The 13752-nt window shown below is 34.7% G+C and overlaps 1 protein-coding gene across 2 annotated transcripts in view; it reads left to right on the top strand.

The window, feature by feature from the left end:
• igsf9b (immunoglobulin superfamily, member 9b) overlaps nucleotides 1–13752 on the top strand; it is a 113106-nt gene that overhangs the window by 25573 nt on the left and 73781 nt on the right. For both annotated transcript variants that reach the window (XM_068223093.2, XM_681113.11), the window contains exon 3: nucleotides 8368–8574. In XM_068223093.2, the coding sequence (XP_068079194.1) occupies nucleotides 8368–8574 (207 nt within the window). The remainder of the gene's footprint in view (nucleotides 1–8367; nucleotides 8575–13752) is intronic.

Genomic DNA, 13752 nt, shown 5'->3' with positions numbered 1-13752 from the left:
TCTGCTGGTGTTTATAGACAAACACAAGCACACACCAGGGGTTTGCCTCGGCCTGTTTACTCAGAGAGCACGTTTGGTTGAAGGGTTAATTCCCATTCATTATCTAACAGACGACCCTCTATGTTCCTTATGTCCCGCAACCTGTCCAGCGAGAGCATTTGTGGTGTTTGAGCTGGTATTTCACAGAAAGCACCCCAAACATTCGGGGGGAAAAGGGATCAAATCCTCTCTGTATAAAAATGAAATCTGTAAATCCGGATTTAGATCAGTCTGGGATTTAGATTTCCCTTCTCTCGAGGTCAGGGTTTGGGGGTGTGTGGGGCGGCACGGGGGGTCTCGATCTCTGGATAAGAGGGTGGAGGGAAGCTTGGGTTATTTCAGAGAGCGTCATCTTTGAGAGATTACCCATAATCACAGGCGAGACCACAAGCATACAGAGCTTCTGGTGTGAGGGAGGGTGATCTGGGGTTCAGAACTGGCAAAATGTGTTTGCAGCTTGTGTATTTGTAATGGTGGGAAGCTCAGCAAAATCATATTTTGGCTCAATTTAATTTAAAAATTAACTGTCTTTATTATTTTTTAGAAACTTTAAACATGTACTAACGAAAACTAATCAAAACATACAAAATTTAAACAAATAAATATATAAATAAAACAAAATAATAAATATTACAAATACAAGTATTTAAATAAATAAATGCATACACAGACACATAAAATATAAAGGTATCAAAACAATGGTAAATGAAAAGCAGGTGATACACGATACAAGTTATAAGGACAAAAGATTCGTAGCAGCTTCCTTCAGAAATCCTACAAGGGGATTCCATTGTTGAAAAAAATTTTCATGTTTTCTCTCAACTATATACGTTATTTTTTCTAATGACAAACAATAAAACAACTCCTGCAACCATTGTTTAAAAGGAGGACTTTCTGTATTTTTCCAATGACAAGCTATTGTAAGTTTTGCTTTTAATAAACAGAAGATCAACAATTACTTATCTGAGCTAGTAAAAGAGCTTTTAACAGGAAAAATATTTAGTATACAGAGTTTTGGGCATTTCGGAATAATTTTAATATTATCAATTTTTCTTTTCTTTTATCCTTTTTTCTTTTTTTATATTTGAAAAAATGTCATACAGTTGTGAATATGCATTATGATGAAATTTGTTATTATCATTGTTATTATCATGACATCATATATATCATTTTATATTGTTTTTTTTATTCCCCCCCCCCCATTCTTTTTTGTTAAGTTATTTATTTTCATGTTCTTTTTTTAAATCATAAAAACATTATTTTTATGCAAATATTTTAAAATATACACATTAGTATATTTTATTATGCTGTTTGCTACACTTTTTATGTTCTTATCAGGGGGAAATGTAGAAATTTATATTTAGATAATAAACAAAAGTACAATATAAAATAATCCTTATTTTATGTAATTTTTACTTTTTTATAAAGTTTAATACATGTTTTTATACATCAATTCTGTTTTATTTTGTCTAAAACAGAATATGTCATCAAATGCATTTCTAAATACATTTTGATGAAATTTGTTTGTAAAATTGGTTGTAGCACATTTATTATTAAATTGTAATAAATTTGGTTATTTTTAATGTACATGATATTTTTCCATTTTTAAAATTGTTCATATTTTTAGGAAATAAATAACAATATTATTTTTAAGATTTAATAACATCCTTTTATATTTATTTCTTTATTTCACTTTTTCTTTTCTTTCTTTTTCTTTTTTCTTCATTTTTTTCTTTACAGTCATGACATATTTCTTTCCATGTTCCCATTACAATTATGAAAATCATTATTATTTTTATGTAAGTATCTGTATTCAAATATACACATTAGTATATTTTATGGTGCTGTTTGTTGCACTTTATTTTTTAATGTAACGTATGTTCCTCTGTTCCTATTTATTAGGTGGAAATTTAGACCTTTATAATTAGATACAAATAAGACTTTATCCAATAGAAAAAAATATTATCAGACATACTGTGAACATTTACTTGCTCCATTAAACATCATTTGGGAAATATTTAAAAAAGAAAGAAATTCAAAGGGGTTAATAATTCTGACTTTAACTTTATATATATTTTTTACATACATTTCTTCCTTTATACTGTATAGGTTTATACATAATTATTTTTGATTCTTTTTCTGATATAATATAATAATAATATTAATAATATGCAAAATAATAATAACCTTATATTTGTTTGTGTTTTTGAGACTCTCCCTAATCCTTTGTCTGTCCCATTGAGGCCTTCAGGGAGAGAAAGTGTCACAGACAGAGGCGTTTGTCATATTAACATGCTGTATGTTCATTTACATGCATATCATCTACCCTGCACCCCACCCCCTTAATCTGGATTTGCATTTGCCCCTTTTAGTGAGTGTTTTTGTGTCCTCCTGCTTCTCTTTTGTGTCTTGTTTTTCTCGGTCACGCTCTCATTTTCCATCTCAGATTCTCCTTTTGGCTCTTGTTCATGTCTGTGTCCTATCCCGCCTCTGTTGCTTTCTCCAGGACATCAGAATTGCTGCTTTTATCATTAAGCACACACTGTAAATGCAACACTTGCCTCCATTGACAAATATTGGTGTTTTCCTGCCTCTTGGTTTGTTCTGTGGGCCGCCAGTGCAGACAGAAAACACATGTCAGGTGACAAATGCAGTGTTTGTTGTTTGTCCCTTGTAATTTATTCTATTTCTGCTTGCTATTTTTAGAAAACAACATTTATCTCTAAACACATTGGAGTGTCACATGTTTAATTGTGTTTCTGGATTGCATTACTCTTTTAAAAACAACTGCCTTGACATAAGACTAGATTCACTTTTCTCTCTTATAAAAAAAGAGCAAAACAAATGGCCCACATTCAGCCCACACCAGCAAAATGTAACTTTTTTTTAATTCTTGTTCACTGTATTGACTAGCTCAAAATCAGCACTAAGTAACAAAAAACCATCTGGACTAGCTTTATATCAAACTAAATTTATATGGACCAGATCTAAACCACTGCTAATCAGCATAAATCAGTCTAGGCCAGTGAAAAATCTACAGAAATCTACCTGGACCAACCAAAATAAATCAGTCTGTAACCCTCAAAACTTTTAATTAATAAGTCTTGACAAGAATGTGTTGTAAAATACATTAGTGAATATCCATTATGTTGAAATGTGTTTCTTTATACAGGATGATTGTCATTATTGTACTAGGGGGATGAAAATTTGGGATAAATATTCATAGTTTTAAAGAAAGAAAATGTATTATTATATAGCAAGTAACAATAACAATATTAAAACAAATGCAAACCATCAGAGCTCATTGTAGAGAAGCACTAACCAGCTGACAAACTAATACTTGTCTAGACCTTCTCAGAACTGGCATTAATCAATCCAGATATGTGCTACCCAACAGAAACTCGGTGATCATGAATCAATATAGAAGTTCTAACCAGCATAAACCATCACAAACACACATACAATCACCTGGAATTGCACTAAATCATCATAGAAATCATCAGTAACCAGCATAACGCTAGACCAGCTCAAAACCAAAGCTGACCAGAACAAACCAACAGAAATGCCATCCCAAGTTTGTTTACCAGCATAGATCAGTCTAGACTACCCAATGAAAATACCATCTGGACCAACTTCAAAGCACAATAGATCATTCTGGACCAGTTTTTAAACCACTACTAACTATCCTGGATAAAACAATCTTGATCTCTAACCCTCATGCTTTCATCTTGATCAGCTCTAAGCCAGCGCAAATCAATGCCAAAAAGTTCAAAAATCAATCTGGAACAACTCAAAATCATAGCTGACCAGTACCAACCAACAGAAAACCATCTGGACCAACTTTAAACTGAATAACTCATTCTGAATCAGTTCTAAACCATCACTAACTAGCATAAATCAATCTAGACTAACTAACCCATGTACATCCCTCTGGACTGACTCAAATTAGTTTGGAAATGTTCGAAACAAGCACTAACCAGCATAAATCATTCTGGACCAGCTCAAAATCGTAGCTGACCACTATTAACCAACATAAAAACCATCTAACCATCTGGATCAACATTAATCCAGAAAAAATCCGTCTGGACAAGTTCTAAACCACCATTAAGCTGCATAAATCCCATCTAGACTTGCACTAACCTACATACATTTTTTTACAATAACAATAAAAGAAAAAATAACTGCTTCAATGAGCATGTCTAATATTTATACCTGCACCAATGAGCCCGCATTAACCAATAGAAATACAATCTGCCCCTATTTTAACAGAACAAATCAGTCTGGACCAAGTCTAAACCACTATTAACCAGCATAAATCCCATCTAGGCCTAGATCACATCTTCTGCACTAGCTTTAAACCAACAAAAATTAACCTGGACAATGTCACCGTAGCTTACCAGCTTTAACCAACAGAAATACCAACTTATGTTAAAATAGTTCAGCATGGACCAGTTCTAAACCACCGCTAAACTCCATAAATACATCCCTCTGCTCTGGAGTAACTCTAAATCAGAATAAATCAGCCTGAAACAACACAAACCATCATTAATCAACATAAATAAGAATAGATCCACCCAAACCATCCTAAATTGGTTTGAATTGCACTAAACCAGCATTATCTAGTATAAATCAGTAAGACATGTTGATCTGCACTGGTCTAAGCTGGTCTTTTTTACAGGAAAAAGTAACAATATTCCAGTTTTACATTTTTGTGGTGTATGATGGTTTTCCCAGGTCTATCTTTGATTTAAAGAAACAACAACAACCATAAATGTACATAAATAAGACTAAATCCATCCTTACCATTAGTTTGAAATGACAATAAACCAGCATTAGCTGTTATATTATATTTAGTATAGTGCTATTAGTATATTTATGTTGGATGTGTGTTTATGGGCTGGTCTAAGCTGATCTTTCTAGCAGGTAGAAGTCTAATATTTTGGTTTTGTACTTTACATATGTGATGTGTGTTGGTTTTCCTCGGGTCTTTCTCTTAAAAAACAACAATCAATCAATATTAATTAGACTAGATCGACCCTAACCATCCTAAATTGGTTTGAAATGACACTAAACCAGCATTATCCAGCATAAATCAATTGGACATGTTAATGTGTGCTGGTCTAAGCTAGTCTGTTCATTTAGTAAGCATCTAATACTCTGGTTTTGGGCTGTACATATATAATATGTGTTGGTTTTCCTCAGTTCATTCATTCATTCATTTTCTTTTCGGCTCAGACCCTTTATTAATCCGGGGTCACCACAGCGGAATGTACAACCAACTTATCCAGCACGTTTTTACGCAGTGGATGCCCTTCCAGCCGCAACCCATCTCTGGGAAACATCCATACACACTCATTCACACTCATACACTACCGACAATTTAGCCTGCTCAATTCACCTGTACCACATGTCTTTGGACAGTGGGGGAAACCCACACAAACGCAGGGAGAACATGCAAACTCCACACAGAAACGCCAACTGACCCAGCCGAGGCTTCAAACAGTGACCTTCTTGCTGTGAGGCGACAGCACTACCTACTGTGGAACTGTGTCACCTTTTTCCTCAGTTCTTTCTCCTAAAAACAACAATCAATTGACATAAAAAAAACTAGACTGGTCAACCATCCTAAATTGGTCTGAAATGGCACTAAAAAAGGTATTATTCAGCATACATAAGTAGTATCTATGTGTGGTGGTCTTTCTAGCAAGGAAAATTCTAATATTCTGGTTAGAGCTGCACGATTCTGGCTAAAATGAGAATCGCGATTTTTTTTTTTTTTTTTTTTTTTTTTTGCTTAAAATAAAGAACACGGTTTTCTCACGATTCTGTATATGTAAAATAAAGGTATGGTAAAAACAAACCTATGGCACAACATCGAAAATAATATTATGTGTAGGTCTACTGGTTTCTATAAATAATTATATTCTACTTATAATAATTCTGATGTTGAATTATTATGTTTGAGATATAAGCTTGCAATCTGTCATATTAAACAAATTTAGTCACTGGTAAAATCAGACATTTGCCATTATCAGATTATATTCAACAATATATAGGCTAGAGTAGTTATACTGACACTGTAAACATTTATTTTCATGCACAACTGTGGGTTCGCTATAAAAAAAACCATATCAAATGCTTGCCGTAATCATAACTCTAAAATGCGGTATGATTTAAATAAAGTGCACACTTTCGGTTTCATTTTGACTGCTAAGTGCTTGTTCATACTTCGTGCGCGGCTCCCAAACGATCACTTTGTGCCACAAACTGAATATTATTTACAACTGTATTACCTGTTACTCGCAACATATGCAGGTTTTGTGTGCTAAAGTAGACACGCACGCATCTATCAGTAAGTAGAGCGCCCACGCGCCCTCTCTGTGATAACAGCTTTCGGTCACCAGCTCACGTCATGTGTCATTTCCCGGCCGCGAAAACATCATTATATGAAGACAAAAATTACATTTTTAGTTGAATTATACCTTATAAATACAGTATGTGACTCATTCAACATCATTTGGAGGTGTCAATGTCACTGAGCAACGTGTGTGAAACAATGAAAAGACTCGTGCAGCCGCCTTTTCTTCTCTCCTGAACTTGAAAATATGATTGGCAGAATCGTAGAAATGTTGGAATAAGATCGTCTAGGGCAATGGTTCTCAAAGTGGGGGTCGGGACCCCCCGAGGGGTCGCGGGACAATGAAGGGGGGTCGCCTGGTGGTTTCCAAAAATCTATTTATTTTTATTAAACCATAAGAATTACCATATTTTATCCATAACCTTCTGAAGAGAAAATATTTATACCATATATAGTTACTATAGTAGCTTATAGTTACTACTTCTATTGGATTGCAACCCCTGGGGTAATTGCATTGTATTAAAGACACAGCAATAGCGTCAGATGCAGCAGATTTCACAACACCTGGTTAAACTTTGTGGCCCATTTACAGCTCTCATACATAAAATAAAAATTAAAAGAAGAATAGACTTGGGTCCATTGGTGTGTGTGTGCCATTGCATGCAAGGTTTCTGTATTTATAACCACCTTAGAGGATATTGGGGGTCACGAGTCACTGGCATTGTCATTTTGGGGGTCGTGGCCTGAAAAGTTTGGGAACCCCTGGTCTAGGGCAGGGGTCGGCAACCCAAAATGTTGAAAGAGCCATATTGGACCAAAAAAAAACAAAAAACAAATATGTCTGGAGCCGCAAAAAATGTAAAGCCTTATATAAGCCTTATAATGAAGGAAACACATGCTGTATGTATCTATAGTAGCTATATTAGCCTACTATAAAAATGACTAAGTTGGCTATAAATACATAATGAGCCTTTATGATTAAATAGCCACTGAAATCAGGTGGTTGGTGTTTATTTTGTTGTCATTAAAACACTTCAGCACAGCCTCTTGTCTTTTAGTGTTATTAATTTGATAATTTCTTCTTGCGGCCCATCAGAGTTCACATACCTGCATAAAAGCGCGTTGAATATCGATCACATCACAGGCAATTGAGTATGCTGGCACTGAATTAATGTCCTTGGTTTGCTGATCGGTGATGTTACCTACCATTTTAATAGCCCTTTCCTTCACTGTCTTAGTGGAGAAAGGTATATCTTTATTTTTTTGTATTATCTTGGTTTTGTTTTTAAAGTTTGCAAATAGGTGTTCTAATATGTCATACCATCTTTGAACGGTTTTCCATGCTTTATAATCTCCTGGTTTGTTTACAACCGCCACCTGCCTGGCATCCCACCCTGCTAATAGAAACATGTGTCGCAGGCTATGACGCAAATCTTCGTTGACAGAAATGTTGAAATTAAATATTAATTCTACACACTTTGACAGCATTTGAAAACGTTAAAAATGTTTATCCTCCTATAGAAATCATATTAAAACAAAAAAATATATTAACCTCCCCCATCTTTTTGCATTTTCAAACATTTTTGAAAAAGCTCCAGGGAGCCACAAGGGCAGCGCTAAAGAACCGCATGCAGCTCTAGAGCCGCGGGTTGCTGACCCCTGGTCTAGGGGGTCGAATCGAGATCGCGATCTTTTAACGATTAATTGTGCAGCTCTAATTCTGGTTTTGCACTTTACATGCGTGATGCAAGTTGTTTTTCTTCAGATCTTACTCTTCACAATCAGTTGACATAAGTAAGACTAGACTGGCCTAACCATCCTAAAATGTTCTGAAATAAACCAGTATTATCCAGTATAAATCAGTAGGATGTGTTAATGTGTGCTGGCCTAATATGTTTTCTCCATTTAGCAAATGTCAAAATATTCCAGTTTTGCAGTTTACATGTGTGATGTGTGTTGGTTTTCCTCAGGTCTTACTTTGAGCACTGAGCCAGTGGTCCAGGGAAGGGTTGGGGGTTTTGCTGAGCTAGGCTGCAGTCTGACACCTCCATCAGAAGGGGCCACCACCCCGAATCTCTTCCCTTTGCATGTGGTGGAGTGGGTCCGGCTGGGATACAACGTCCCTATCCTCATAAAATTCGGCAGCTATACTCCACGAGTGCATCCAAACTACAAGGGTGAGTCTCACTTTAATCATAAATCATTTTGCCATTAATCCTGCTGGAGAGGCACTGCCGGAGGGGACGGGGATGTGATGCAGCCGGTGGTCTTTTATGAGTTTGGATTTTATGTGTCTTTGGAGCCCACAGAGATGTTTATAATTCCATTACATGAATGTCACATAGGGCTCAGGGCTCGAAATTGCGACCATTTTAGTCGCATATGCGCCCGAAACTTAAGCTATGCGACTCATAATATATATTGGGAGCATTCGTGCGACTGCATATTATGGTTGTAGTGCGACCTGTTTTTGTTTGTTTTTTTTTTCTAAAAACGTGGTAAATTCGCTCTTCCCTGCCGCTATAATGGTTCATATTAGCCGTCAATCACTCAAGACTTTCTGCTGTCAGATGACAGGGAGGGAGCTTTTGTGACCGCGGGGATTGCAAACGGCTGAAGTGTGAAAAGTACACTGAATCTCGATGCGTTGCATGCTCTGCGTGTTCAGCCAACACAATCTCACGGCAATTCATAACTTTTTAATACGTTTCCTCGTGAGCAGGCTGCAACAGCGCAAATGTCCGCTACAACACCATCGCCAAAGAAGCTCGCCTTTACTGAGTTTGATCTGATGCGGGTTATAACAAAGAACAGTATTGCGCCGGTGGGCATCGGGGGAATCCTGCTCTGCCCCCCTCTTATTGGGCCGGCTGACTCGCATGCTTTCCCGCAAACACAGAAAAATGTAATTCAGCGCATAACGAGGCTGAGCATTAAAACGACACGAACCGAAACCAAAACTTTTTTAAAAGTGAGACTTTTCTTTCTTTCTTTTGTCCGTTCTTTCTTGAGGTGTATATTATTTTTCTATTTAATTACTGATGACTGCTTTGCAGCTTTCAGCATTGGATTGAACGATTTATTATATTATTTCGTTTGTTTTGTAGTAGAAATATTATTTATTAAATTGGCAAGCATTTAAAAACAATTGTACAAAATAAATATTTCTTACTGCAATGCTTCATTTGTGTTTGATGCAAACCATCAATTTATTTTTCATAAATTAACAGTAGGACTTTATATAGCAGATAACTTGCATTAAAGCACATTCAAGGCAGCATGATGATGAGAAATATTATTCATTATTAGTAGTATTGTCATCATCATCATCAATAATATTTTATAATTATTCAACATTCATTTTGGAATTATTGCACAAATATTAAGTCATTACAGCATTAGTTAGAGAGTTGTTTCTGGGTTTTGTTAGTCCCAATTGATGTTGTTTTCAAATACAATAAATCCCTTAATACACAACTTGTCAAATATATCATTCATTTTTGGTGGATGCTCCTAATTTTTTTCTGGTGCTCCTAATTTTTTTCTGGTGCTCCTAAATATTTCAGGTTGGGAGCACCGGTGCTACCAAGTAAGAAAGTTAATTTCGAGCCCTGGGGCTGCAAAAAAAAAAAAGTTTTTCTAATAAAAATCAATAAAAGGAAACAATACAAAATGTTTAAACCAAAATCTAATGTGAAAAAAAATGATATTGTATATTATTGTTAGTAATCATAATAATAATTTATTTTGGGCTAAAAAGGTTATTTATAGTAATAATAATAATAGTTGTTGTTGTTGTTGTTGTTGTTGTTGTTGTTGTTATTATTATTATTATTATTATTATTATTGTTGTTGTTGTTAATCATATTATATACTGCTGCTTGCCTCATCAGTAGCAATATCAGTTGTTTTGACTATGATGATGGTGATGATAATATTATTAATAATTATAATAATAAGACGGCAATGAATGTAATAATTAATATTATTGTCAATAGTCTTTAATAATAATAAATAATAGGCCTAATGATAATTATTATAATTGTTATTTAATTGTTGGCTAAATATGTGAGTTATAATAATAATAATATTAATGATTATGATTATTTATTATTAATATGAATACTAATTGGGTAAAATCTGATTGTATAACACTGCTTGTAATAGCAATAACAGTCAAAATGACTATGATGATCGTGATGATCATTATTATTAATAAATATAGTAATAAGATGACGACTAATGTAATAATTAATATTAGTGTTAGTAGTCTTTAATAGTCTTTAATAGACCATATCATTATTATTATAATTATTATTATTTAAATGTTGGCTAAAAATGTGATTTAAAATAATAATAATAATAATAGTGGTAATAATTATGATTGTTTATTATTATTATTATTCTTATTATTAATTGGTAAATATCTGATTATACAATGCTGCTAGTATTAGCAATAACAGTCAGGATGACTATGATGATCATCATTATTAACAATTTTAATAATTAGACAACAATAAATGTATTGAGTCAATACATTGTCAATATAAAATGAATTGATATTAGAGTCAATAGTCTTTAATAATAGTCAATTGGCGTAATAATAAAAATAATTATAATAATTTATAATAATAAATAATAATAGTAGTAATGATTGATTGTTTTATTATTATTAATATTAATATTAGTATTAACTGGCTAAATCTGATTATATAACACTGCTGCAGCAATAACAGGCATGTTGACTATGATGATGTTGATGATTATTATTAATAATTCTAATAATAAGACAAGGACAAACGTTAATTAAGAATAATAGTCTTTAATTATAGTCAATAGGCCTTATGATAAAAAATGTTATAACTGTTATTTTAATTGTTGACTAAAAATGTGATTTAAAAATGTAAAATAATACCATAGTTAATATTACTCACATTATTATTGTTTGTGAGCGCACAAGAATATCTTGCGCGTGAGCAGCGTATATTTAAGGGGTCATGCAAGAAGTTTTGTGCACGAACAGAGGAAATCGGCGGGCAAGCAAAGAGATTTGCATGCTCGTATTACATAAATACAATCTCGACTTGTAATACTGCACTCACCACATTTCTCCATTTGTCATTGAAATAACGCTATAGGTAGTTGGTAGATTTGTGTAAAAGACCTGCCGCCACAGCTGGATAAAATCCTAGAGGAAACACTGTAATAATAATAATAATAATAATAATAATAATAATAATAATAATAATAATAATAATGATAATAATAATAATAATAATAATAATAATAATGGTAATAATGATAATAGGGCGAGGCAGTGGCGCAGTAGTGCTGTCACCTCACAGCAAGAAGGTCGCTGGGTCGCTGGTTCGAACCTCGGCTCAGTTGGTGTTTCTGTGTGGAGTTTGCATGTTCTCCCTGCATTCGCGTGGGTTTCCTCCGGGTGCTCCGGTTTCCCCCACAGTCCAAAGACATGTGGTACAGGTGAATTGGGTAGGCTAAATTGTCCATAGTGTATGAGTTTGTGTGTGTGTGTGAATGTGTGTGTGGATGTTTCCCAGAGATGGGTTGTGGCTGGAAGGGCATCCGCTGCGTAAAAACTTGCTGGATAAGTTGGCGGTTCATTCCGCTGTGGCAACCCCAGATTAATAAAGGGACTAAGCCGACAAGAAAGTGAATGAATGAATAATAATAATAATAGTAGTAGTGATAATTATGATTGCTTATTATTAGCAATATTAATTTGCTAAAATGTGACAGTTACATATAACCTGGCTGCTAGTGGTAATAATAACAATAATGATGACGACTATGGTTATTATAATTATTATTTTTAATAATATATATTTTTTCCCACTGATCTCACTGTGCACTACTTTAAGGACAGTCTGGGAGGGACATTTCTTACCTCCTTTTTCCCTAATATATCTTATTATTTCCTCGTTCTATGCTACCTCTCGATTGACCTGTCTTCCCATGAAATGTGTGATGTTTGAGTATGGTCGGAGAAGTCCAATTTCGCTGCATGTAACAGTGTTGTGACAAATAAAGGCTCATCATCATCATCGTCATAATAATAAGACTAATATTATCATTAATGTCTAACAATAATAATATTGATATTGGTCTAAAATGATATACAGTGTGACTGATGAATAATGTGTGACATTCAAATGTTCTCTATGTCATTTATTATCATTTTAACCACAGAATAAGCCTGATTTTGGCTACTGGCATACAGAGAGCTGTCTAAAGGTTTACTGCTATTGTTTCCCGAGAATGTTTGCTGCATTTAAATGTTTTACAATCACTTGTTTAGACTCCGGGGCCCACGTCCACAACCTCCTCCATTCAATAGCCCAGGACCGTTCCTGTTGACATGTCTCCAAAAGGTGCTGCAAAAGGCTGGTTTTCCGGGCAATTCACCAAAAGCTCTTTTAAAACAACTTTCTGGTCCCCGGAGTGGTGCTTGGCGGTGTAAATACAGCCGTTTGCCCTGGTGTTCTTGAAGGAGGGTCACGCTCTGGAATTTATTGAAGGGGGGAGGGGCTTTGTGTTGTTAAACGAATATCCCCATATAAATGACCCACCCAAACAAGTGGCCTGTAATTATGTAGACTGTGTGTGTGTGTGTTGGTGGAGATGAGAAGAGGCGCATGCAATAATGGATGCAGAGAGAAAAGGGGCCGTTTGGAGGATGGGAGCGCAGACGTTCCCGCTCGTGGGGGTCGCATTGAACGGGACCCCGGATTAAGTGCATTGGGGTTAAACTGAGGCGGGATGATTTGGGGCCGCGTGTCTCTGCTGGGATCCGATGGGTTTGACCCAGTAAGAGAGAGAATTGTTTTCCAGCAGGCCTGATTTAAGAGTGGATAGAAGGTGTTAGTGGGGCGGGGGTAATAGATTTATGCTGGAGATTGTTGTGGCATTGTGTCAGCAGCACACAAAAGACATTGAGCTTTCTTCTGCTGTAATGCAAATAGATGTGTGTTACTTTTACCAAACTTTTTCCTAAGTAGGACATTTTTTTAATTTACAGTTTGATGCTACATCCTTAATAATAATAATTACAATCACAATAATAATAACAACAGTTATGTATTTGTACAAACAATTATTTTAAAATGTACAAATAAATAGTATGATTATATATACATTTTTATTTTTCTTATTTTTCTAGTTGTGTTTAATGGAGAGAGAAAAATTTCAGCACATAAAGCAAAAGTTTTAATAACTAATTTATAATATTTAAATAATTTAATCTGTACCTGTATCCGCTTTATTTATTTAGATATGTTTATATATTGTAACGCAGTTACAGTTTTTTTATTTCCTGTTGTGGCCGATGTGTGTTC

This window comes from Danio rerio, chromosome 8 (assembly GCF_049306965.1).
Source record: "Danio rerio strain Tuebingen ecotype United States chromosome 8, GRCz12tu, whole genome shotgun sequence".
Classification (NCBI taxonomy): Eukaryota; Metazoa; Chordata; class Actinopteri; order Cypriniformes; family Danionidae; genus Danio; species Danio rerio.
The sequence above is the reverse complement of the archived record's forward strand: the minus strand, read 5'-3'. Positions and strand labels throughout refer to the sequence as shown.